At 41.5% G+C, this 27,889-nt stretch overlaps 1 protein-coding gene across 4 annotated transcripts in view; it reads left to right on the top strand.

The window, feature by feature from the left end:
* Positions 1 to 7: 7 nt before the first annotated feature.
* Positions 8 to 27,889, top strand: part of DRAM1 (DNA damage regulated autophagy modulator 1) — a 36,511-nt gene continuing 8,629 nt past the window's right edge. For 2 of the 4 annotated variants that reach the window (XR_006282857.1, XM_038387309.2), the window contains exons 1-4: positions 147 to 814; positions 10,807 to 10,874; positions 16,548 to 16,690; positions 27,282 to 27,459. Coding sequence is in view for 3 of the 4 variants with exons in the window: in XM_038387309.2 (XP_038243237.1) it covers positions 684 to 814; positions 10,807 to 10,874; positions 16,548 to 16,690; positions 27,282 to 27,459 (520 nt within the window). In the remaining variant the exon portion in view is untranslated. Of the gene's footprint in view, positions 815 to 852; positions 914 to 10,806; positions 10,875 to 16,547; positions 16,691 to 27,281; positions 27,460 to 27,889 lie in introns of those variants that run through there. The other 2 variants (XM_038387307.2, XM_043519252.1) reach the window with 2 other exon arrangements.

Consider the following 27,889-nt stretch of genomic DNA (forward strand, 5'->3'; position numbering starts at 1 on the left):
GGGAGACGTCTCCGTGGGAACTTGGGGGCGGGGGCCGAAAGTGCTAGCGGCTTTGCACTATTGCCCCATACATCACGAGGGAGAGAGAGGAAGACCCACGTCAGGAGGGGGCGGAGAGAGAAATTTCCTTGGAGGGGCTTGCTTTTAGCATGTGCAAGGGGCCAAAGGACGAGCTAGCTAAGCCTGGCTGGGAGAGTGACTAGAGCCGGGTGCCTGCGGGTGAGAGGGGAGGGGACAGGGCGGGGTGTCTGCGAGGCAGCCCTGTGCGCGTGGTGCCTGCGAAGAGAAGCAGCCCCGGGGCGGGAGGCAGAGAGGGAGAAGACCTGTGCGCGGGAGAGAAGGGAATAGCCCGTGTAAGGCGCGTGTCAGGGGACGGGGCCGGCCCTGCGGGGGGAGGAAGAGGGAAGACGCCCCGAGTGGGAGAGAAGGGAGCAGCCCAGTGTGGGGGGGGGGACAGACCGTGCCGATCTGGCGGCGCTGGGAGACCCTCTCGCGGGGTGTCTCTGGAGAGCGGGGGGCTGGCAGCCGGTCGTGGCGCCTCCGCTGCGCCTTGTCCCGTCCGCTTTGTGACTTCAGCGGCTCCGTAACAAAGCCCGCTGCTCCAGCCCGCCCGGCCGCTCCGGCTGCCCGGCGCCTCCCGTGCCCGGCCGGGGTGGGCTGCGGCCGCGGGCCCCCGGGGCGGGATGCTGTGCTTCATGCCGGGAGCGGCCTTCATCCCCGCGCTGCTCGTCTGCTGGTCCTCGGCCGCCTTCATCATCTCCTATGTGATCGCCGTGCTAGGGGGGCACGTGGAGCCGCTTGTCCCTTACATCAGGTGGGAGCCCCCTGCCCGGCTCGCTGGAGGGGGAGGGGCCGGGGCCGGGGCTTGCCCCCAGGTTGCAGAGCCGCAGGGCTCCGAGGCGGCAGCCCTCGGGTAAGGGGCAGCGGAAGCTCGGATCAGGGAGCTGGGGCGTCATATTGGAGGCTGCCAGGAGGGCTGGAGTGGGGGGGGGGGATGGTGGAGGCTGCAGCCCAGGGGGCGGGGGAGAGCAGTGGAGCCCGCAGCCCGGGGGGCAGATGGAGGATGCAGCGGGGGGAGGGGGCTGAGGTTTTAGAAGCTGGCGGGGTGGGGGCAGGGAAGGACACTGCGCTGGCATCTCAACGGACAGGAGAAGAATCCTGCTCTCCCCGCCGAGGAGAGTGAGGCAGGGAAGTTGGTCTCGTCCTAGAGCAGAGGCTGGTCCCCGGGGGGGCTGCTTGCCCCCAGCGGGAGGAAGGAAACGCGCATTGCAGGTTTCAGAGGAGCAGCCGTGTTAGTCTGTATTCGCAAAAAGAAAGGGAGGACCTGTGGCACCTTAGAGACTAACACAGGTATTTGAGCAGAAGCTCTCGTGATGCATCCGACGAAGTGAGCTGTAGCTCACGAAAGCTTCTGCTCAAATACCTGTGTTAGTCTCTAAGGTGCCACAGGTCCTCCCTTTCTTTTTACGTGTTGCAGCAGGGTCCCAGCCGGCAGTTCTCCATAGCATAGAGCCCGTTGGAGGCGGGGGAGGCAGGACCGCTCTCCTTATACCAGTCATGCTTCTCCCGAGTCCCGCTTCCGGCATCTCTGCAGAGTACAGGGGGTAAACAAGCCTCCCCTAGGCCCAAGCCCCTGCAGTATCCTACTTATCCTGGTAAAACTCTCTCGGGTATTGGGAGTTTTGCCTGTGCCATGATAGCACAATTTGGACCCAAAGAGCAGAACTTGATTCAAGGACCTAGAGAGAGTCTGACCTTATTTAAGAGCTGGTATCCTGCAGTATTTATAGTCTGTGTTGAGAGCCCAGAATCTGATATTTTCATGGCCCGGTCTTTTAGAGGATGTCTTTTAAATGTCATCTTTGTTTATGTGTTGGGTTACTGAACCAAGACTGAAGCAATTTTTATGGCAATGTTTGTTTCTCTCTTTCCCTGATAACTTAGTATTCTTACAATTAAACTAGATGGGGGATAAAAGTCATTACTGTACATCAGAAAGGGATGGGAGGGCATGGGTGTGAAATGCCTTAAAATATTATATTTTATTTTCTACTTTCAATATTCAAGTACAGTTAAGTCAAAACTATGAGTAACTGTATTTTACTTTATTCATATTTAATATCTGAATATTTTGGAGAATTATTTTGATTTAGTTCCTAGAAGGTTAAAAGTGACTGGCAAAGGGGAGAAATGGATTTGTTCCCTTTTTTCCTTTATAGTGTGTAAATAGAACCTTAAAGGCAGTGTGGGGCAGAAGAGGTTGTATAGTTTTTTTCCCTCCCCTGCTTGTGTTTTATATATATATATTTCAAATCCTGTTTAGTCAGGAAGACTATGGCCCCAATCCTGAAAATACTTACGTACCTTTATGGACATGAGTAGTTTCATGAGACTACTGTAAACACACAAACTTACTCACATGTGTAAGTGTTTGCTAATTTGGGGCCATGCTGAAAACTGGAGAAGTGGTATAAATGATGACCTCAAAAGACACAAGAAAGAGTAAAACAACGAGGCATCCGGTGGCACCTAAAGACTAACAGATTTATTTGGACATAAGATTTTGTGGATAAAAAATCCACTTCTTCAAATGCATGGAATGAAAATTACAGATACAGGTGATTTATTTGGGCATAAACTACCCACGAAAGCATATGCCCAAATAAATCTATTAGTCTTTTAGGTGCCACTGGACTCCTCGTTGTTTTGGTGGATACAGACTAACACGGTTACCCCTCTGATACAAGAAAGATGAGTCATTAAGGGCCTTTGGCTGGAACTTCAAAGGTATTTAGGTGCCTAAAGATGCAGATAGGCACCTAGCAGGATTTTCCAAGGCTCCTAACCTCATGGGAGTTAGGTGCCTAGGTATTTTTGAAAATGCCACTGCACACCTATCTGCATCTTTAGATGCCTATACAGTATACCTTTAAAAATCTTGCCTGCCATCCAAAGCCCACTGAAGTCAATAGAGAGTTTCTCATGGACTTGGATTTCAGTGGTCTTTAGATCAGGTCCCATTTGGCTTATGTTCATGAGAAAGTTGTATTGCTTTACCTATACCTGTATTGTTAAAGTGGTACAACACCGAGGTGTGGACACACTTACATTGGTATAAAGGTGTTTACAATGGTATAGCTATTCCCATATGGGAAGAGGAATAATTATCCTGGTCTAAATCACCTTTTTACAAATATAACTGTGTTCACACTAGGGCTTTTACAGGCATAACTGTTTGGGTAAAAGAAACCCCACACCACTAACTAAAATAGTTACACCAGTAAAACTTTTAAGCGTAGACCAGGCCTAAGTGACTGTTGCTTCTTATACCAAACACAATCATGTCACTGTTTACCTTGTTCTTCCCACTCTTCTCCCTGGCTCATCAGTTTTTCTCCATTTATTGTCTTAATATATGGGCCCTGCTCCTGTAAATATTTGCATGCTTATCTTTAATTGCTTCTGTGCTTAAATGTTTGTAGGATTAGGCTCTAAGCGTGTAAGCTCTTTGGGACAGAGACTTGGGTATTTTAAATTTCACATATGTATGTACCCTGCATAGCACAACTGGGGCCCTGATTGGAGCCTCTAGAGCAGGGGTCAGCAACCTTTCAGAAGTGGTGTGCCGAATCTTCATTTATTCACTTTAATTTAAGGTTTCGCATGCCAGTAATACATTTTAATGTTTTTTAGAAGGTCTCTCTCTATACGTCTATATATTATATAACTAAGCTATTGTCGTATGTAAAGTAAACAAGGGTTTCAAAATGTTTAAGAAGCTTCATTTAAAATTAAATTAAAATGCTGATCTTACACCGCTGGCCCGCTCAGCCCATTGCCAGCCTGGGGTTCCGTTCACCTAGGCTGGCAGCACGCTGAGCGGGGCCTGTGGCCAGGACCCTGGCTGGCAAGGGGCCAGCAGCCAGAACCCCAGACTGGCAGCGGGCTGAGCAGGACCGGCGGCCGGGACCCCAGACTGGTAGCAGGCTGAGCGGCTCAGCCCGCTGCCACTCAGCCCGCTGCCGGTCTCGGATTCCGTCCACCGGCTCCTGCCAGCCAGGGTCCCGGCTGCCGGCCCTGCTCAGCCTGCTGCCGGCTGGGATCCTGACCCTGCCCGCATAGAGTGGGTACCTACCTTCTCCCTGGTTCTATCCCTTTCTTTTCCTCTCTCTGCACTGAGCTGAGGGTGAGAGTGCACTGAGCACAGGGCTGGGGGTGAAGGAGCAAGCTGGGGGTTGGGGTGCAGGGTCTGGCCAGGAGCTAGAATGAGGGAGGGGGCTCAGGGTTGGGGCAAGAGGTTTGGGTGTGAAGTGCTTACCTGGGCAGCTCCCATTTGGTGCGAGGGGTGGGAATGGGAATGGGGGGGGAGGTGCAAGAGTTAGGACATGAGGTGTGAGGGGGCTGGGTATGTGTGGGGGGTGCAGGAGTCAGGGCTGGGGTGTGTGGGGAGTGCAGGAGTCAGGGCAGAGGGCTGGGTGTGTGTAGGGGTGCAGGGATCAGGGCAGAGGGCCGGAGTGTGTGGGGGGTGCAGGGATCAGGGAAGAGGGCTGGGTGTGTGTGAGCGGGGTGCAGGGCTCAGGGCAGGAGGCTGGGGGTGTGTGAGGCAGTGCAGGGATCAGGGCAGGGGGCTGGGGTTTGGGGGGGATATAAGGGTCAGGGCAGAGGGCTGGGGGTGTGGCCTGGGATCGTGGGGGTGCTCCTAGCCCCCTGCCCAGAGCGGCTCATGGCAGGGGGCAGGAGGGGATATACCCTGATTCCACCCCCCTTCCCCAAGGCCCCATCCCCACCTCTTCTCCGCCTCCTCCCCAGTGCAGCCAGCGTGCTGCAGCTCCTCTTCTCCCCCTCCCACGCAAGGGCCATCAGCTGATCGGCAGCAGGGAGGGAGAGGAGGAGGGGAAGGAACGCAGCACCCTGGGGGAAGAAGCAGGGGAGGGGGGAACTTGCCTGCCCTGCAGCAGCAGCTGGCAGGACCAAGCTTCTTCATCCTGTGGGGCGGGAGAAGAGCGGGGTGGGCAGGATTTTTAATGGCATGCTGCTGCCTGCCGGGGTACCGGCCTGGGTTCAGCGGCGGGCTGAGCGGGGCTGGCGGTTGGGACCCAGCAGGCAGCAGCATGCCATTAAAAATCGTCTCGCCTGCCGACCCCTGCTCTAGAGGCTGCTGCAATTCAAATAATACATAATACTAATTAAGAGGGGAAGAAATATTTATTCCATTTAAAACAACATTGTGTATTTATTTACACCTATTTAACTTCAGTGACATTCTGAGTCCAGGAAGCCTTTGGCTTTGCAAATACAAAAGTTGTACTGCTGTAACTATATACTCCTGGGGCCATTCTGCAGCAAAAAAATGAAAGTTCTGTGCCAAGAAGTTAAAAATTCTGCAAATTTTATTTGTTAAAATAACACTACATAATCATGACAGTTTCAATTATTTTGGTAATTTATTTCAAAATACCTGTCAGCAAGTATGTCTGTAACAACACTTTTTCTCTCTCTCCCTCCCTCTCTTCCTCCCACCCCCAGGAGTAGAGTGTCAAAGAAACCCCTTTGACAACCTAGTTCCTGTTTCTCTGCCCCCTTTCTCCCCGCCCTCTGAGCCCATCGGGGGGCAGACACCCACAAACCCTCCACCCTAGAGCCCAGCTGTGGGGCCCTCCAGCCAATACACCCAAAACCCAGCTCCGCAGAGTTCAACCATGGGGTGACCTCAACCCAGATCCCGCACCCTCTTCGCCCCCAGAGCCCAGCTGCAAATAACCCAGCTCTGCCGCATCCAGTTGTCCCTAGTGGTGGCTAGCAGCACTGCAGCCCATTTCTGTGGGGAGAAAGGAAATTCTGCATGCACAACGTTAATTTCTGCAAAATTCTGCATTGTGCAGTGGTGCAGAATTACCCCAGGAGTAAATTATACCAGTATAGCTAAAGCAGTACAATCCCCTAGTGTGGACACAGTATTACTGGTGTAAAGGTGTTTATTCTAGTATAGCTCTTCCCTCCTCCAATGGTAGGGAAATAAGATACACCAATTTAAACTTAAACCACCTTTACACTGGTATAACTGTATTTACAATAGGCATTGTGCTGGTATAACTTTTGGTTTAAAAAAAAAAATCACACTCCTAACTGACATAGTTATATCAGTACAAGAAGTGTATGGAGATTAGGCCTAAGTTATAGATTCAACACCTTTTCCCTTCAGTGAAGGTGTTAAGGTCTCACATTAAATATCCTTCTGTCTTCCAGGAGATCCTCCAATAAAACTAGGACCAGACTTTATAATCTTGATATGTCTAAGATTTTAAGTAAATACATACTCAGGAAAACCCTTCAGAAAATATGCCCTGTCAGTTCAGAGCAGCATAGAATTGCATTGGTGGAACAGGACATGCAGCAAAATTTGGCATGCAATCTTTTAATAGTTATGAACTCAACTGATTTTGATAGATGACTGATTCAGTGTTCTGTGCTCTTCAGGATGATATGGTGATTCTTGCTAAACAGCTGTTTAGTACTTGGTTCATTCCTTTAGTTTAATAACTAGCTTAATCAGGGGATTTAGCCATAAGTTAGCATGATTAAAGTGAAAGGGGAAGAATGTTGCAAGATATTTCAATTGTGCAATATGCCAGTCTTGGCTCATTTACTGGATATTAAAAAATGAACTAGTTCTCTTGAAAGGGGAGTTCCAGTTAGACAAAGCAAGATATTAACAGGTTTGATTCAAATTTTCAGTTGTAATCATTTTTATTTCATAAATACCCAATATATGTCTACTCATAGGTATTTCAGTTGTATTTCTTTATGATGTAACAGATGTGTTAAGACATAGGCCTTGTCTACACTGGCCAGGACACCTATATTAATATCTTTCTTTAAACACAGTTGGTAGGAAACTGCTAACAGGACTTCACAATCTATCATATACAGAACCTAAAATGGGGAGTGGATGTAGGATGGATGGTGAGTCCTTTCCTTTATGCTGCTCAGAATCTAAACTGATCTTTACAAAAAAGCTTGAAGTCACTCAGTAGGATGTACTGGGTTGAATTTTCTGGCTCATTTTTAACTTGGTGGCTTAAATATTCAGTCAGACTCCTAAGGATATTTTCTGCAAGATGGTACTTTTTGGATCAATGAAAGTCATAGTATGGAAAGTATATCATGCCAATTCCTTGTGATGATAAATGTTGGGATTTCATTTTGAAGCAGAAGAATTTGACTTTATAGTAGGCATATAAGGTATTTTCTGACAGTGAGTATAAATATTTTGGATCTTAAATATTCGTTCCCTTTCCCCTCCATACACTTCAAAATAATATTTGATTCAGCAGAGTTCTGAGTGGAAATCTTAAACGTTAATATTATAATTTCTCGCTAATTCCCTCATTTTATCCACAGTGGGTTACCCTTACTTGACCATTATTGTAAATTAAATTAATAGCAGGTTTTGTTTCATATGCGCTATATACTTTTTTCCATTTAAAAATTTCTATATGATGAATCAAAAAGAAAAGGAGTACTTGTGGCACCTTAGAGACTAACAAATTTATTAGAGCATAAGCTTTCGTGAGCTACAGCTCACTTCATCGGATGCATTTGGTGGTTTTTTTCCACCAAATGCATCCGATGAAGTGAGCTGTAGCTCACGAAAGCTTATGCTCTAATAAATTTGTTAGTCTCTAAGGTGCCACAAGTACTCCTTTTCTTTTTGAGAATACAGACTAACACGGCTGCTACTCTGAAACCTGAAATATATGATGAATGTAATTTCTTTTTAAATCTTTCTCAACTATAGGTTAAAGAAATCATTTGTGTAAAATATCTACAATAGTGATTCTGAAAACATCAGTTATGCATTTTAAGTTTTCATTTCATATTAGTTGTATTCTTTATGGTGAAAATATAGAATTAACACGATTTTGTCCCTGAAAATCCAGTACTTTACCTTTATGGTTACATTGTAGATGTGCCTATGATACTGTGGTATGAAAAAACAATCATTTTTAAATACTGTACATATTTGAGTATATACAGCACTGAGTTTGCTTGAAACTGTAGAACTCTATAAAATTTAGTTTAAGACCGCTTTAATTCAATAATGAATGGAGCTCAGTACAATTTAAAATTATTTGGACTGCTCTTAAAATGTGAAGTGTTCCCAGAATTTCAAATCACTGCATACTTCATGTGTGCAGATTCCATTCCCTTCTCACCTGAAGCTCTTCAAAGGCTTTGAAGTAACCATGGTTCAGTACTTGGGTTGCATAGAGCAGTTTCTAATTTACAGAAGTACTTCAGAATTGTCTGAAGTGGCTCACTTTGGAAGTAAGTTTTCTGCCGTTTTTATAAAACTACTCGAGACTCATGAGGAAAATAGCAAAAATTCAAGGTTAAAAAGGCCTTGATAATTAAAGCAAAGATTTCAAATACACCTACACCATTAAATGGGAAATTAAGGCAACTTTATTGTTTTTACCAGGTTCGCTGTCAGGTAAGGAATGTATGATTATTAAAAAGTATGTGCTGTAGCAAGTCATGGATTTGAACGAGCATAATAACTAGAAGATAAGATGAATAGAAAATCTTAACATTGTCTTGAGAGGCTGTAGAAACTCTAACATACTGATTAAATGCTGAAGTCTCCCAAGCTATTGCTCTCTGAACCCTATTAGAATTTTTATCAATATGTGCTGGGAGTCAGTATGGATGTTTTCAGTATTCATTGCAACAACTTCACAAAGAAAAGGACTCGCATCACTATCTTCAATGTATCCATCTAGTTTCTTGCCATTCTTGACCAGCTAGCCTAATTTGCAAGGAAGTGATAGACAGACTAGGCACATCAATCCTTTGGGGGCAGAGGGAGATTGTGATTCTCTGATTTAATTTTGAAGGTCTATTTCCAGTCTTCCTACTTGAAGTAAACAAGATGGCCAACCTTTTTTTAAAAACCCACTGACTTGGGGTGCCTTGGCTTTTTTGGATGCCTGATTTGAGGGAGTGGTGTTGAGCACCCACAATTTCAGTTGAAGTCAATGGGAACTACAGATGCTCAGTGCATATGAAAAGTAAACCAAGCTGGGCAGTCAAAAACTTGAAGCAGCCAAGTCAGTAGCCATTTTTGAAAATTTGGTTGTAAATAAATGGAAGTGGCAGAATAGAAGGAATCTAAGTACAATTAAATATTCTATATTAGTTTTCTGGGTGTTTGACCCCTTTTCTTTCTATCACAATAAAATAAGGAATTGTTTGTCACATCAGTGGTTACAAGAATGAAGGCTTCCCAGAATTACTGAGTAGGTGAATTGGTGGCTCCTTTCAAGAAGATAACCAGTAAGCAAAGTGGAAAGAGAGCAGGGAGTACACATCACTTAAGTGAACTGCTTGTTCAATGTGCAGTACCAGCAAGGATTATTACGGTGTATATTGTTTAGTATACTATAATTATATGTATACTAAAACCTACATTTATTTATTCCTGGAATTTTAGCAAGAACCTTGACATTTTTGCCATTAAATGACAATCATATTGCTGCAGGGATGCTGGAACAATTTTTATAGGGGGTGTTCTGAGAGCCATTGAACCAAACTGTGAACCATGTGTATGATGGAAACCACTTCAAACCAGGCAGTGTGGCCCGCACCCCTAGTTCCAGCATCCATGTATTCCTGAAGAGAAGACTTGTGTGGATATAGCAGAGACTACCTTACTAAAAAGAAAAGGAGTACTTGTGGCACCTTAGAGACTAACAAATTTATTAGAGCATAAGCTTTCGTGAGCTACAGCTCACTTCATCGGATGCATTTGGTGGAAGTTTTTTTCCCACCAAATGCATCCGATGAAGTGAGCTGTAGCTCACGAAAGCTTATGCTCTAATAAATTTGTTAGTCTCTAAGGTGCCACAAGTACTCCTTTTCTTTTTGCGAATACAGACTAACACGGCTGCTACTCTGAAACCTACCTTACTAAAGTGCCTCTAATAAAATTGTTTTACTAAACACAATAGCAAGCTAAGGAGGGAAAATTGCAGAGCTTATGTTTTGAACCAGTTGAACGTTAACAGTGTGCTGTAGCCTTGATTCTCCTTTCACTTCACAGCAGTTTTACATTCATGTAATATCACTGATTTCAATGGAGTTAGTCCTGATTTTTACTATGTAAATGAAAGGAGAATTGGGGCCCTTCAGTTCTATCATTTTTATGTAGCTGCTCCGTCCTTTTATCAGTCAAAGGCAGAGCCACACATGTAGGGAGAGCAGGATACTGAGGGCTGGGGTGTGAATCAGAGTACAACTCTGCCCTTTGATAGCAGAACCATCTGTAGGATCCAACAGTCCAACACAGAATCATATGTTCCCACAAGCCTGCATACTGTCAATTGACATCTTAACTAGAGTACTAGCTTAGCTGGCAATTGACATATAAAATGGCACTGACAGTGCCATTCTCCGTAAAGTTCACCAATGTCCTTCTAATTAGCTGCTGTTTTGTGTAACTCCAGGTCATCACAGCTCTGTATGAGTGATGGATTGGGGAAGGGATATAGCCCAGAAACTGTGTTCTATTGTAAGATAACAGTTTTTTCACCCAAAAATAAACATTCAGTTCGACCAGTAAAGCCTTAGACAGGCAACAGAGGACATTATATTTCCTTGTTAAATGTCTGTCTTCTTAAAATAAAACTACAAATGACATTTGTACAAACTACAAATACAAATGACATTTCTTTTAGGGAATTGTATAATTGAGGACTTCAATCTTACAAGTTTCATGAGCTAACTTTTTTGTTCTTCTTGTTTTAGTGACACAGGAACAAAACCTCCAGAAAGTGGCATATTTGGGTTTATGATTAATATTTCAGCATTTTTAGGTATGTATGGGGTATTTGGTCTGAGCATATTAAGGGCCAAATTCTGTCTGAATATCAGAGAACCTGGATCTAGAAGTAGGATGAGTAACAGAAGCTGGTTGCCCCATTCCAGTCCCCACAAAATACTGCAGAGAGCCTACTCCAGAACACTATAGAGGGAGCTGCAGAGTGCCACTTAGGGGTCAGTGAGTGTACGGTATGGATCAATTCTCTGGTCTACTAAGACCACTTAATCAGTGCAAAGTGGCCTTAAAGCAGCTAGAAATGACCAGTGGAAGAAAACTGTCAGCTGATATAAATCTGGTTGCAACAGTTGCTCCCCACCACAACCCATAGTATAAGGGAAAGGAGGGGCCAGGGTGGGTGTGGAACAGGGAGAGGTGTGGTAGAACAGTGGTGTGGGCTCAGCTATGCCTGGTCTTCCACTGGCATAAGGTTCCTTAACAGGTTGGATAAAAATCAATTATTTTGATTTTTTTTAAATATCTGATTTTTAAAATTTAAATTCAATATAGGTTTAGTGAAAAAAAATATTCAAAATAACATTTGAAATTGACAACCTATGTTGAGGCCTAAACTTACTATAATCTATTAAAATAATTTAAATACAAAAAGGAAATTAAGCTGCATATTTGCTGTTACAAAGAAAGTGAAATAACTGAAATGGTTGAAGTCACTGGCTAAGCACCTGGAACCAGAATTTGTTGACATGCTATACCAGCTTTTGATAGCAGTGGCCTCTTCTGCAGGTGCAGAGAAAATATTTTCGTCATTTCAGTGTATTCAACTAGTTCAGTTCAATGACTAGTTCATTCAAAAGGGAGTTGAAAAAGCAGGAGAGCTTTTTATCCTTTTCCAATCTATGAATAAAAACAGGTGTGAGAGAATGAGCTCTACTAGTTCTAAAATCTTGAAGGACATAGTGAACAGAAACATTCAATTCACTAACTGCAGGCAGTACTTCCTTTAATAAATAAGTTAGTTTTAAATGTAAAACATGTTTATCAAAACATTTTGATGAACTTTTTAAATGTATCTAACACATTTAAAAAATGCTGGTTTTGTGTACTTTGAATTGAATTTGAATATCCATTCAAATAGATTGACACAAATCACAAGTAAAAATTAGTTCTCATCTAGTAAATAAGAAATGCACAATTAACTATTTTCTAACATAATAAAAATGTAAAAAATAAGAATCTGAATAAATGTAAGTTAAGCTATGTAATTACTTAAATGTGTATAGATATAATGTATCCTCCTGGTGCGCAAAAAGAAGAACCAATTTAGTATAAAGGCTATATTTAGTTGTAAATTGACATGTTTCAGCGGTTACCACCAATTTGAATCCGTCTGTCTTTTGAAATTAACTAAAAAGTACAAATGCAAAACATAATTAAAATTGAATATTTGAATCCAGGTTTCCTGCTTGCTAATTAAAATCATGATCAAAATCAGTGATTTAAATTGCTTTTATTTAAATCAGTCCACCCTGTCCGACCCATAAGGAATCTTGCAGCAGGGCCAAGCGGTCCTGAATCAAGGAACTGCAACTGACTGCGCACCCTCCTCTCATCTGATGGAGTGAAGAATCTAGGCCTGTATATTTACGCATATATGCTCCCCAACCCCAAAATGGTCTCTATACACAACCTCCTTCTCCAATTATATCACCTCTAAGGGCCTGTCTACATAGGCAAGTTTACTGTGTTGGGGAAATTGTGTATAACACTGTATGATTTGTTCTTCCCTATGTAGACAAGACCTGAGTTATGAACTGTGTTATTATACTGTTCTTTACAGAGCCCGATTTACAACATATTGACCCCCTTCTGTTATAATGCAGTTCTCTGATGCAGTCAATTTTCATATGTAAATAGGTCTCCAATAGGAATTACTTGAGTATTAGGGCCTTTAGATTGAGTATAAGAGCCTAAAGACAGTGATATTTTGGCAAAAAATATCTGTGTACACTAGTTTGGAGGGCTCTTATGGCAAGGGCTAGTCAGAATTGGGCCCCAAGAATTAAGAACAATTTCTGATGACATAGTTGGGTGCACTTTTTTTTCCTGTTTCCAACAAAGAAACTATATGCTGGTCATTAACAGATGTGGTTCCCGAATATAGATATCTATCGGGTAGACCTAAAGTCTAATAAACTGTCCATCTTCCAACTTAGTGCTCATCTCCCTGTCATAACCTTTCTTAAGAACATAAGAATGGCCATACTGGGTCAGACCTAAGGTCCATCCAGCCCAGTATCCTGTCTACCGACAGTGGCCAATGCCAGGTGCCCCAGAGGGAGTGAACTTAACAGGTAATGATCTAGTGATCTCTCTCCTGCCGTCCATCTCCACCCTCTGACAAACAGAAGGTAGGGACACTATTCCTTATCCATCCTGGCTAATAGCTGTTAATGGACTTAACCTCCATGAATTTATCCAGTTCTCTTTTAAACCCTGTTATAGTCCTAGCCTTCACAACCTCCTCAGGCAAGGAGTTCCACAGGTTGACTGTGCGCTGAGTGAAGACAAACTTCCTTTTATTTGTTTTAAACCTGCTACCCATTAATTTCACCCCTAGTTCTTATATTATGGGAACAAGTAAATAATTTCTCCTTATTCACTTTCTCCACACCACTCATGATTTTATATACCTCTATCATATCCCCCCTTTATCTCCTCTTTTCCAAGCTGAAAAGTCCGAGCCTCTTTAATCTCTCCTCATATGGGACCCATTCCAAACCCCTAATCATTTTAGTTGCCCTTTTCTGAACTTTTTCTAATGCCAGTATATCTTTTTTGAGATGAGGGGACCACATCTGTATGCAGTATTCAAGATGTGGGTGTACCATGGCTTTATATAAGGGCAATAAGATATTCTCCATCTTATTCTCTATCCCTTTTTTAATGATTCCTAACATCCCATTTGCTTTTTTGACTGCCGCTGCACACTGCGTGGACATCTTCAGAGAACTATCCACGATGACTCCAAGATCTTTCTCCTGATTAGTTGTAGCTAAATTAGCCCCCATCATATTGTATGTATAGTTGGGGTTATTTTTTCCAGTGTGCATTACTTTACATTTATCCACATTAAATTCCATTTTGTTGCCCAATCACTTAGTTTTGTGAGATCTTTTTGAAGTTCTTCACGGTCTGCTTTGCTCTTAACTATCTTGAGCAGTTTAGTATTGTCTGCAAACTTTGCTACCTCACTGTTTACCCCGTTCTCCAGATCATTTATAAATAGGTTGAATAGGATTGGTCCTAGGACTGACCCTTGGGGAACATCACTCGTTACCCCTCTCCATTCTGAAAATTTACCAATTATTCCACTCTTTGTTCCCTGTCTTTTGTTCCATGTCTCAATCCATGAGAGGATCTTCCCTCTTATCCCATGACAACTTAATTTACGTAAGAGCCTTTGGTGAGGGACCTTGTCAAAGGCTTTCTGGAAATCTAAGTACACTATGTCCACTGGATCCCCCTTGTCCACATGTTTGTTGACCTCCTCAAAGAACTCTAATAGATTAGTAAGACATGATCTCCCTTTACAGAAATCATGTTGACTTTTGCGCAACAATTTATGTTCTTCTATGTGTCTGACAATTTTATTCTTTACTATTGTTTCAACTAATTTGTCCGGTACTGACATTAGACTTACTGGTCTGTAATTGCCAGGATCACCTCTAGAGCCCTTCTTAAATATTGGTGTTACATTAGCTATCTTCCAGTCATTGGGTACAGAAGCTGATTTAAAGGACATGTTACAAACCATAGTTAATAGTTCCGCAATTTCACATTTGAGTTCTTTCAGAACTCTTGGGTGAATGCCATCTGGTTCCGGTGACTTGTTACTGTTAAGTTTCTCAATTAATTCCAAAACCTCCTCTAGAGACAGTTCAATCTGTGACAATTCCTCAAATTTGTCACCTACAAAAGATGATTCAGGTTTGGGAATCTCCCTAACATCCTCAGCCATGAAGACTGAAGCAAAGAATTCATTTAGCTTCTCTGCAATGACTTTATCGTCTTTAAGTGCATCTTTTGTATCTCGATCGTCCAGGGGCCCCACTGGTTGTTTAGCAGGCTTCCTGCTTCTGATGTACTTAAAAAAACATTTTATTATTACCTTTTTGAGTTTTTGGCTAGCTGTTCTTCAAATTCCTTTTTGGCTTTTCTTATTACATTTTTACATTTAATTTGGCAGTGTTTATGCTCCTTTCTATTTATCTCACTAGGATTTGACTTCCACTTTTTAAAAGATGCCTTTTTATCTTTCATTGCTTCTTTTACATGGTTGTTAAGCCACGGTGGCTCTTTTTTAGTTCTTTTACTGTGTTTTTTATACATTTAAGTTGAGTCTCTATTATGGTGTCTTTGAAAAGTGTTCATGCAGCTTACAGGGATTTCACTCTAGTCACTGTACATATTAATTTCTGTTTAACTAACCTCCTCATTTTTGCATTGTTCCCCTTTCTGAAATTAAATGCCACAGTGATGGGCTGTTGAGGTGTTCTTCCCACCACAGGAATGTTAAATGTTATTATATTATGGTCACTATTTCAAAGCGGTCCTGTTATAGTTACCTCTTGGACCAGATCCTGCGCTGCACTCGGGACTAGATCAAGAGTTACCTCTTCCCTTGTGGGTTCCTGTACCAGCTGCTCCAAGAAGCAGTCATTTAAAGTATTGAGAAATTTTGTCTCTGCATTTTGTCCTGAGGTGACATGTACCCAGTCAATATGGGGATAATTGAAATTCTCCACTATTGTTGAGTTTTTCATTTTGATAGCTTCTCTAATCTCCCTTAGCATTTCATCGTCACTATCATTGTCCTGGTCAGGTGGTCGATAATAGATCCCTACTGTTATATTCTTATTAGAGCATGGAATTACTATCCATAGAGATTCTATGGAACATGTGGATTCATTTAAAATTTTTATTTCATTTGATTCTACATTTTCTTTCACATATAGTGCCACCCCCACCCCTGCACAACCTGTTCTGTCCTTCTGATATATTTTGTATCCCGGAATGATTGTGTCCCATTGATTGTCCTCACTCCACCAGGTTTCTGTGATGCCTATTATATCAAAATCCTCCTTTAACATGAGGCACTCTAGTTCACCCATCTTATTATTTAGACTTCTAACATTTGTGTACAAGCACTTTAAAAAAGTGTCACTGTTTATTTGTCTGCCCTTTTCTGATGTGTCAGATTCTTTATGTGAATGTTCCTCGTCTGATCTGGCCCATGCTTCATCCTCTTCCATCCCCTCCTCCTGACTAAAATCTTGATGCAGGCTGCACAGTTCTCAACATTCTCTGCTCTCTAAAATCCAAATTGTAATGGGACTGAAATGACCCTGTTTCCTAAATTGTCCCAAAGTAATTTATGGGGGCAAGTAGGGAAGATAGTATTGAGGAGACCCCTTCAGAATAGCATCTGAAAATAATACATGTTGAACTTACTACTTTTTAGTCCCCACTCCCACTCCCACTCCCATCACAGTAGAATTAGAGAAGGTGTAATTCAGTGCATAGTGGTTTTAAGTGAATTTAGTAAATGTATATGTAATTTCACCAAAGAAAATGAAAAAGGATAACATAATTGCATGGTAAATGAAAATAAATGTTTTGGGTTTTTTTTTTCCCTTTCTGTTTTTAGGTGCAGCTACAATGTACATCAGATATTTAATAATAGAGAAGCAAAACGAATCATCAGATTTTATGAATCCTTCATGTAACTTAATTACATTATGTATTGGATTGCTGGGCTGTATTGGAATGGGCATTGTTGCAAATTTTCAGGTATGGTCCAATTTTAATCACAAATCTGATTTTAAAAGTTTTAACCATAAAAAATTATAGATCTAAATGGTTAATGGTTCTTTATGGATTGGTAAATTAACAACATGAAAAACAATGTTTCACTTCCATCTGTTCCACTAGTCTTCCAAAGGAAATATTTGGCTCCTAACTCTCTTAAGACCACATCTACACTAGAAACTTTTGCCTGTGTAGCAGTATCAGTTAAGGGTGTAATTTTTTGGTGACATTTCTATTCCTGCAAAAGCTCTAGTGTAGACATAGTTATACTGGCATAAAAGTGCTTTTACCTGTTTAGCTTATTCTACTATTCTAATATCAGGACTGCTTTTGCTGATATAAGTTACACCAGGCAGGTTTGCTGGTATAGATATACTGGCAAAACCTTCTTGAGTACAGGATAGGCCTTATTCACAGGTAAAGACCGGGTGTAAATAGCACCAGTCTGCAAATTATCACTCTAGTGAAACAAGTGATCTGTTAAGCCTTTCAGGTTTGGAGTGGAGGGCAAAACAAATTAGGTCTTCTCTACCGTAGCTTTATTGGCAAACCCTCCTATTGTAGATTCAGCATATACCAGCAAAAGCTGGGACTGCTTATATGCTTAAAGTTAGGCACAAGTGATAGTACCTTCCTTTTTTGAATGAGAATGGATTTAAGCATGTGTTTACATGCTTTGCTGAGTCAGGACGCATAGGAACATAGAAGGTCATGCAGTTTAGAAGATATGTGAAGATAGATATGACCTAGAGCACAGAAATTTTGCAACTGTAAGAAGTAGTGGGTTGTGAGCTAGACTGAAATTTGTGTGCGTTCGTGTGTACGTGCAACTTGCATCTTCCTGCTGCCTGAGAAAGTAAGTCTTATTCTAAGAACACTTGAGTGGAAATATTTTGTTTTCATGTCCCAAGCCATTACAGTTTATACTGTGAAAATTGTAAGCAAATGACTAAGATAATTTATTAATCCTATGTCTTTGTCCACTTCTCTTTCTTTTAAAAAGAAAACAGCACACTTCCTGAGCTTAAAGATACTTGACCACATTGGGTAATTAGTGTTCTCATAGAACAACAGAACACTCACCATCCATTTAGAGACCAAGTAAAAGTATATGTTGTTCAGCTAGTCAGCTTTTTACCTGTCAACTGATATCATGCAGGATGCAGCAGACTCCAATTTGGGCTACAAACTCAGGCTTTATTATGCTCTCCAGGCTGGTAGACAGTGGGGACATTGCAGACGTGAGGGCAAAGTCTGTACCTATTTTTGGAGTGCTGCCTAGCAGTGAGAGAGACTGGCTGTTCCACTAAGAGAACTTAGAATCATAGACTATCGGGGTTGGAAGGGACCTCAGGAGGTCATCTAGTCCAACTCCCTGCTCAAAGCAGGACCAATCCCCAACTAAATCATCCCAGCCAGGGCTTTGTCAAGCCTGACCTTAAAATTCTCTAAGGAAGGAGATCCCACCACCTCCCTAGGTAACCCATTTCAGTGCTTCACCACCCTCCTAGTGAAAAAGTTTTTCCTACTGTCCAACCTAAACTGCCCCCCCCCCAGCAACTTGAGACCATTACCCCTCGTTCTGTCATCTGGTACCACTGAGAACAGTCTAGATCCATCCTCTTTGGAACCCCCTTTCAGGTAGTTGAAAGCAGCTATCAAATCCCCCCTCATTCTTCTCTTCTGCAGACTAAATAATCCCAGTTCCCTCAGCCTCTCCTCATAAGTCATGTGTTCCAGCCCCCTAATAATTTTTGTTGCCCTTCACTGGACTCTTTCCAATTTTTCCACATCCTTCTTGTAGTGTGGGGCCCAAAAGTGGACACAGTACTGTACATGAGGCCTCACCAATGCCGAATAGAGGGGAATGATCATGTCCCTCAATCTGCTGGCAATGCTCCTACTTATACAGCCCAAAATGCCATTAGCCTTCTTGGCAACAATGGCACAATGTTGACTCATATCCAGCTTCTCGTCCACTGTAACCCCTATGTCCTTTTCTGCAGAACTGCTGCCTAGCCACTCGGTCCCTAGTCTGTAGCAGTGCATGGGATTCTTCTGTCCTAAGTGCAGGACTCTGCACTTGTCCTTGTTGAACCTCATCAGATTTCTTTTGGCCCAATCCTCTAATTTGTCTAGGTTCCTCTGTATCCTATCCCTACCTTCCAGCATATCTGCCACTCCTCCCAGTTTAGTGTCATCTGCAAGCTTGTTGAGGGTGCAATCCATGCCATCCTCCAGATCGGTAATGAAGATATTGAACAAAACCAGCCCCAGGACTGATCCTTGGGGCACTCTGCTTGATACCGGCTGCCAACTAGACATGGAGCCATTGATCACTACCCGTTGAGCCTGATGATCTAGCCAGCTTTCTACCCACCTTATAGTCCATTCATCCAGCCCATATTTCTTTAACTACTGGCAAGAATACTGTGGGAGACGGTATCAAAAGCTTTGCTAAAGTTAAGGAATAACACATCCACTGCTTTCCCCTCATCCACAGAGCCAGTTATCTCATCATAGAAGGCAATTAGGTTAGTCAGGCATGACTTGCCCTTGGTGAATCCATGCTGACTGTTCCTGATCACTTTCCTCTAAGTGCTTCAGAATTGATTCCTTGAGCACCTCAGGGACTGAGGTGAAGCTCACTGGCCTATAGTTCCCCAGATCCTCCTTCTTCCCTTTTTTAAAGATGGGCACTACATTAGCCTTTTTCCAGTCATCCAGGACCTCCCCCAATCGCCATGAGTTTTCAGAGATAATGGCCAATGGCTCTGCAATCACATCAGCCAACTCCTTTAGCACCCTCGGATGCAGTGCATCTGGCTCCATGGACTTGTGCTCATCCAGCTTTTCTAAATAGCCCTGAACCACTTCTTTCTCCACAGAGGGCTGGTCACCTCCTCCCCATGCTGTGCTGCCCAGTGCAGTAGTCTGGGAGCTGACCTTGTTAGTGAAGACAGAGACGATAAAAAGCATTGAGTACATTAGCTTTTTAACATCCTCTGTCACTAGGTTGCCTCCCTGATTCAGTAAGGGGCCCACGATTTCCTTGACCACCTTCTTGTTACTAACATACCTGAAGAAACCCTTCTTGTTACTCTTAATATCCCTTGCTAGCTGCAACTCCAAGTGTGATTTTTCACTCCTGCATGCCTGAGCAATATTTTGGGCCCCATGGACACTGTGAGGTTCTAATATCCCTAACCTCCTAATATGCATCCCATGCTTGCTTTCTGTATTGTCCTGCTTCACCTCTCTCAATACCATTACTCCTCAAACATTTTAACTACAAATATTTTTGAGGTATCTTGGACCAGAAATAGTCCCTTCCTTTGCTACTGCCCACTTGCTGGTAGCACTCTTCATGCTCCTAAGATGCCAGGTCTGCTCCTGGTGGTCCCCTCCTTCTCTCAGTACATGCTGTGGAGACAGAGCAGAGAGCGAGAACCACCAGACCAGACAAAAGAAGTGTTATGGGAGCAGAGTTGGCAATATCAGTGCAACATCAAGAGCTCCCAATACTGCAATGAAGAGAAAAAAGTAAGATAGTAAGCAGAATGACATGAATGTGAGGTTGGAAATTTTGCAATACAGAAGGTCTAGAAATATTTTATTTAAAAAAATACAATAATAAACTTCTCCTAGCCCTGGTCCTTGACCAGAGATTAGAAAGAAAAATTTTGATCTCTGCCCATTATCTCCTTTTTTATTTTAACTTTCTCTCTTCAACTGTTTTTTTTTTTTTTGTTCTTTCTTTAAAAGTTTCTTAATAAGGTTTTGGGATCTTGTCAGAAAGCATAAGATGAGTTCTCACTGATTCTGATATTCCTTATTTTACTATTTGTACTGCAATACAAACCAACTAAAGTCAGGGCCCCATCGTGCTTCATGCTGTACAAACACATAACAAGATACAGGTTCCTGCCTCAAACAGCTTACAGTCTGAAGAGACAAGACAGGCAAAGGAAGTATCATCCCCATTTTGCAGGCAAGAGGAAAGAGATATTAAGTGGTTTTATCAAAGGTCTCACAGGAAGTCTGTTGGAGTGCTGGGAATTGAACCCTGATCTTCTGGGACCCATGCCACTATCTTAATCACAAGACCATGTGAGTCTCTGAGAGTTACTTCTTAACTAGATGAAAATGAGACAGCAAGCAAAGTCTCATTATTGCTTCACTTTCCTTCTCTATGCTGGACGAGGAAAGGAATACACAGAATTGCATGGGAACTCTTCTGAAAGGAACTGATGTAAAAAACATCTAAATTCCACCATTTTTCCCAATTCCTTTCTAGCTTGAGAGAGGCATTCTACACCACAGTATAAACTCCTGCTAGAGTTGCAAAAGGACAGCCAAACCAAGTGTTTCGCAATCATTGCAAAGTTCCTGTGTTAGCGCTCTTGCAAACCTAGTAGAAAATCAGTTGATTATGTCCCTTGAGGGGAAAAAGCTGTGGGATGTTATGAAGTATTTCTTTAATCTTCCCTGGGATGTCATGTAGCCTTTTGTACTTTATCAATAATTTACCAAAAGCCAGAGCCAAACAGTATGTTTAAATAATTTACAGCATTTTGCACAGTTTATTACCAGCTTTGATTTCACCTCTGAAATCTGGATATTTGAACTTTCATTTATTATTATGACTATCCTCGTATAGTAAAGTTCATTCTTAGTAGAATTAATCTGTTTCAAGCCATTTACTATATATAGAATACATTAATAATTCATTGTTTGACAGTTTCCTCCTGTGACTTAATGTGATCACATATTCTGTAGGTTTTTATATACTGAGAGTAGAAGATTTCTCATCTGGAGTGGAGGAAACCATTTTAACGAAGCACCAAAAGAGAAACATGTTTTTTTGTTGGAATGGAGAGGCTATAGTCCCATCTTTTTGTTCTGCCATGTTTGTTATGTGACTTTCTGATAACAAACTCAGTCATATATTGTTAGGCCACAATATAGGTACATTTTGTTTTGTACACAGTATTGTGCGTGTATAGTAACCTAACAATGTACAATTGTGTATAGGGAAGGAACAGAGAAGAACAGTAATAGGCAATCAGAGAGAGCTGAGGAGAGAAGAGAGAGAAGGCCTGTGAGTTAGCACGTCCATGGATGGTTTCAAAAACTGAGGAATACAGTTTTGCAAGTAATAAATGTTGGATGTTTCAGGCTAAAAGGTCTCCAGTGCAGTGTCCCGCTCTGTTAGTATTACCTTCAGGCAATATTTTGTAACAAAAGGTTTACACGCTATAGAAATTAAATCATATAAATCATGCTTTGCATCTTAGAACAAATCAATAACAGGGATTATTTTTATCGGTAGCAAACAAATCCCTGTTGCACTTGGTTGGACCATCTGGTGGTGATGCATAATAAAAACATCTTCCCCCAGAAACCAAAACCAACTCCAACCAGGAAAAGATGAAGCAGGAATGAAAAATAGTTTAGCAGAGTCAGGAAAACAATTTTGGCATAAAACTCAGAGAGGGAGCCCAGTCACATCATTAATTTTGATTCTCATTTGATCTTGCCTGTTCTACCTTCTCATCTCTTAATGAGGGCTGTAAAACGATTAAAAAAATTAGTCACGATTAATTGCAGTTTCACTTGCACTGTTAAACAATAATGGAATACCAATTTAAATGTATTATAAATATTTTTGGATGTTTCCTACATTTTTAAATATACTGATTTCAGTTACAACACAGAATACAAGTGAACAGTGCTCACTTTATTTTTTTATTGCAAATATTTGCACTGTGAAAAAGATAAACAAAGAAATAGTATTTTTTCAATTCACGTCATCCAAGTACTGTTAGTGCAATCTCTTTATTGTGAAAGTGCAACTTACAAACGTAGGATTTTTTTTCAGATAACTGCACTCAAAAACAAAACAATGTAAAACTTTAGAGCCTATTAGTTAAAGCATGAAGGAGCATATGAACATTTAGCATATCTGGCATGTAACTATCTGACAATGTTGGCTTTAACAGTATCATGCAAATGCCTGTTCTCACTTTCAGGTGACCTTGTAAATAAGAAACAGGCAGCATTATCTCCTGTAAATGTAAACAAACTTGTTTGTTTTAGCGATTGGCTGAACAAGAAGTAGGACTGAGTGGACTTACATGAGGTAAATTGAAAAATACTATTTATTTTATCTTTTTTTACAGTGCAAATTTTTGTAATAAAAATAATATAAAGTGAGCACTGTAAACTGAGTTGTAACTGAAATCAATATATTTGAAAATGTAGAAAAACATCCAAAAATATTTATAATAAACTTAAATTGGTATTTTATTATTGTTTAACACTGTGATTAAAACTTCAGTTAATCATGACTATTTTTTAAATCTAGTTAATTTGTTTTGCATTAATGACATGCATTAACTGCAATTAATTGACAGTCCTACTCTTAATTTATCTTATCTCTTTTGTTTGTTTATGGTGTATTTTGGGGTACAGCCTGCATGAAAGACATGACAAAATAAGGACCCAATCCTTCAAATTTCTGAGCACCCTCAACTGTCATAGACGGTGATGGGAATTGGGGGCCCTCAATACTTTGGGTCCTGAAGTGAGCTGTAGCTCATGAAAGCTTATGCTCAAATCAATTTGTTAGTCTCTAAGGTGCCACAATTACTCCTTTTCTTTTTGCGAATACAGACTAACACGGCTGCTACTCTGAAACCTACAGTTTTATGGTATAGTAAGTGAATTGAACAGTTATTTTTATTATTAACAATAGTACTTGGCTCTTACATAACACTTATCTGTAGATCTCATAAAACTTTATGAAAGTATGTATCATCCCCATTTTACTAATGGGGAAACCGAGGCACAGAGCGCTTATGTGATTTCCTTAAAGTCAGAAAATCAGCCGCAAAGCTGGAATTAGAACCCAGCTCTCTTGATTAGCCAGCGCATTTCTCTAACCAGTAGATCATTCTGTACCATTAACTCACTTAGAAAGTTCATGTATGGTGGTGGTTTGTTTTTTTCTGAACCCTCATTTTTCCCTAGTTAGAGAAATAAGTCAACATGTAAAATGCTATACTAGGGCTGAATGAGACTGGAAGGAGGCAGGGACTTCATTCTTTCTCTCTCCAAAACAAGTTGCTACATGTTTTGTGAAAACACTTCAATTTCACACATGCTGTAAATTTTATAATTTGCTTTTATCTATACAAATCTTGTGAGCTCGGTTGTAAATTTTTAATCAGTAAAATTAGTTGTAAGAAAAGTGTTTTGGGGTTTTTTTTGGTCATTTTGGTACTGGGGAAGGCAGGCTGGAAAGTATAATTTTAATGGTTTCAGAGTAGTAGTCGTGTTAGTCTGTATCTGCAAAAAGAAAAGGAGTACTTGTGGCACCTTTATTTGAGCATAAGCTTTCGTGAGCTACGGTTCACTTCATTGGATTCATGCAGTGGAAAATACAGTGGAGCGATTTTATATACACAGAGAAAATGAAACAATGGGTGTTACCATACACACTGTAATGAGAGTGATCAGGTAAGGTAAGCTATTGCCAGCAGGAGAGAAAAAAAACTTTTGTAGTGATAATCAAGGTGGGCCATTTCCAGCAGTTGACAAGAATGTGTGAGGAACAGTGGGGGGGGGGGGGAATAAACATGGGGAAATAGTTTTACTTTGTGTAATGACACATCCTCTCCCAGTCTTTATTCAAGCCTAATGTAATGGTGTCCAGTTTGCAAATTAATTCCAATTCAGCAGTCTCTGACTGGAGTCTATTTTTGAAGTTTTTTTGTCTGTAATCGAGTGACCAGAGAGATTGAAGTGTTCTCCGACTGGTTTTTGAATGTTATAATTCTTGACGTCTGATTTGTGTCCATTTATTCTTTTACGTAGAGACTGTCCAGTTTGACCAATGTACATGGCAGAGGGGCATTGCTGGCACATGTTGGCATATATCACATTGGTAGATGTGCAGGTGAACGAGCCTCTGAGAGTGTGGCTGATGTGATTAGGCCCTATGATGGTGTCCTCTGAATAGATATGTGGACACAGTTGGCAACAGGCTTTGTTGAAAGGATAGGTTCCTGGGTTAGTGTTTTTGTTGTGTGGTTGCTTGTGAGTATTTGCTTCAGGTTGGGGGACTGTCTGTAAGCAAGGACTGGCCTGTCTCCCAAGATCTATGAGAGTGAGGGCCGTCCTTCAGAATAGGTTGTAGATCCTTGATGATGCATTGGAGAGGTTTTAGTTGGGGGCTGAGGGTGATGGCTTGTGGTGTTCTGTTATTTTCTTTCTTGGGCCTGTCCTGTAGTAGGTAACTTCTGGGTATTCTTCTGGCTTTGTCAATCTGTTTCTTCACTTCAGCAGGTGGGTATTGTAGTTGTAAGGATGCTTGATAGAGATCTTGTAGGTGTTTGTCTCCGTCTGAGGAGTTGGAGCAAATGCAGTTGTATCGTAGAGCTTGGCTGTAGACAATGGATCGTGTGGTGTGGTCTGGATGAAAGCAGGAGGCATGTAGGTAAGTATAGCGGTCAGTAGGTTTCTGGTATAGGGTGGTGTTTATGTGACCATCACTTATGAGCACTGTAGTGTCCAGGAAGTGGATCTCTTGTGTGCTCAAATAAATAAATGTGTTAGTCTCTAAGGTGCCACAAGTACTCCTTTTCTTTTTAGAATTTTAATAGTATTGCTCCTGAATGCTCAGCAAAACAGCCAGAAAGTGGGGACGGAAGATAACTAACAATGTCTCCTAAAAGCAAAAGAATTTCTGTGAAGGTGAACAGAGGTGAATCAGATGTTTTGTTCTCTATTTTTAATCATACAGTATTTTAAAATACAGAAGTGAAATACAATTGGTGGGCTGATGTTAAGAAGCGACTGACCATTAAAGGATAAACTCCTCAGAACATGATGAGTTAGGCAAATTTTCTGAGAATTTTTTAGCATGTATGGAGGTGAGGGTGAAAGGCAGAGACGGTCCAAGAAATAAGTTGGAAAAGAAGAGAACAGCAGTGCTGGTAACAATACCTGTAGTTGAGCTTGCTTAATACTTTCGATTTTGAGACCCTGTTTTCATATATAGAAAGCATGGTGGGGAAAAGGAAAATAGAGAGGAGGACCCATTTAGATACCACAGTAATGGACATAGTATAAAAATCTAAACAGAATAAAACACAATGGGGGGGGGGCAGGGAGAAGGAGTGAAGCAAAAGGGGGGAAGCAGATGTTGAAGACAACAACAAAGTAAAATTACACCATCATAGGAAAGGGAAAGGTGGCTTCATGCCGGGAAGGGAAAGAAGATATAACAAAAGCAAGGAAGACATGTTCTATTAATGCTGCTTTGTACTGCTCTGGTGGCAGAAACCAGCTTAAAAGCTGGTTTAACTAGCTATGAGAAGATTTCTCTGGCACAGAGGTGATATAGATCTGACATAGTTTAACATATGCAGTTTATACATTTAGAGAATCCAGGAAGTTCTTTTGACTGGCCATAAAGTTTATTTTACTGTAGGTTTCACTTCCAGATATATTTCAGAGTGAAAGAATCTTCAATAACCTGGATATCACAACATAAATAAAGATGGCTGATGACATGGAAAGGGGAAGGAGCTCAGGGGGTTGATAGAGGGATATGGAGATTTTCACTTCAAAGTCACTGGTTTGGACTGCTGCACACCACCCTCCCCCCAGCTTTTATATTGCACACTGTCTGACTGACCATCTGATAGTGGGGTATTTGAAGTGACCTGCCAGTTCTAGTCTCTTACCAGCAGTGAGGGAAAACACCACCAAAACATTTCATTGACAGTTGCAGCAGAAAAGCTAAGGACTGGCTAGGTATTGAGAATATGAATTTATCACTCCTGAAACCAGTCCCTCAAATATAAATTGAAGGTATGTTGGGAGATAGCACAGGCAATCTTGCATTATCTGTGTGGTACCTCTTTTGTGGGAAAAGCACTCAGTTTGCCAGTGCCTTCAAGCTGGCATCTTTCACAATCATTAAATTGTTCAGTGGTATTTGGGATTTCGCTGGAACTGGTGGAGATGGCAGCGTTATCTGAGTTCTTTTCTCTGGCCTGGTTCAGGTCAGATATCTCTCACGATGATGAAGGCCCAGTGTCCCAGGAAGTGGTGGGGCAACAGCCAAGATGGTGAAGCTCACCTCAGTACCCAAATTTCCCTCCCCAAAGTCTGTTTAAAGACCCAAAAAGGGAGTGATGGATGGAATAGCTAGTCTCCTTATTTTTTCTCCACCAATTAGGCCTAATTTCCAACACACCAGTTTTGGTTAATTGATTTCTGGTCCTCTATTCCTCTTGTTTACTATTTAACATTTTAACATGGTCCTTGAGTTATATCAGTCAATCTTTTTGTTCATACAAATTCAGTCTGTCTCACTTTTGCTCCTTTTCCCTTCAACAACTGTTGTTATAGGTTATTGACACATTCTTTAACCTTTTCCTCACTTCCCATACCTGAGCTCGCAATTAGGACAGATCTGTAGGCCCAGTTTTTACAACTGGTTTCTAGGCACTACTGTAACACGAATAATAACAGATAATCACTCTGCTGATTCTCTTTCCAGGAGTTATCTGTTCCCAGCGTCCATGATGGAGGAGCTCTTGTGGCTTTTGGCTCTGGTGTTGTTTACATTACACTTCAGTCTGTCATCTCTTTCAAGTCATGTCCACAATGGAACAGTCACTGTACATGTTATATAAGGATGGTCATCTCTATCGTGTCATGCATAGCTGTCATTCCCAGTATCCTTTTTGTATATCACATTGTTGTATCTTCACATGCGATTGTTCTTCCTCTGACATTAAACCACTTCTAAAGTAAGATAAATGCCAGGCTACTGCTTATATTGCAGATGGAGCACCATGTTTAGCAAGCTGGCTTTGTAAGAAGCATGAATGGCAGTTACCAGATATTTCTAGAAGCTACACCTCAGTTGTCAATGGTGTACTTAAGTCTTATGTCTTGTTTCCTACTTTTTTTTTTTTGGTTGGGGGGTGGAGAAGAAAGCAAAGGGGATTCTATTCTAAGAGACAGCTAGTGAATGTAAATACAACACACAGTCCAGCACTCATGTACAAAAGTTAACCCTATAATAACCAGCCACCAACACACTACATACAGGCCAAATTACCCTGTAAGAAACAAAGAGGGCAGGTGGAAGCCTACCTATAT

This window comes from Dermochelys coriacea, chromosome 1, assembly GCF_009764565.3.
Source record: "Dermochelys coriacea isolate rDerCor1 chromosome 1, rDerCor1.pri.v4, whole genome shotgun sequence".
Classification (NCBI taxonomy): Eukaryota; Metazoa; Chordata; order Testudines; family Dermochelyidae; genus Dermochelys; species Dermochelys coriacea.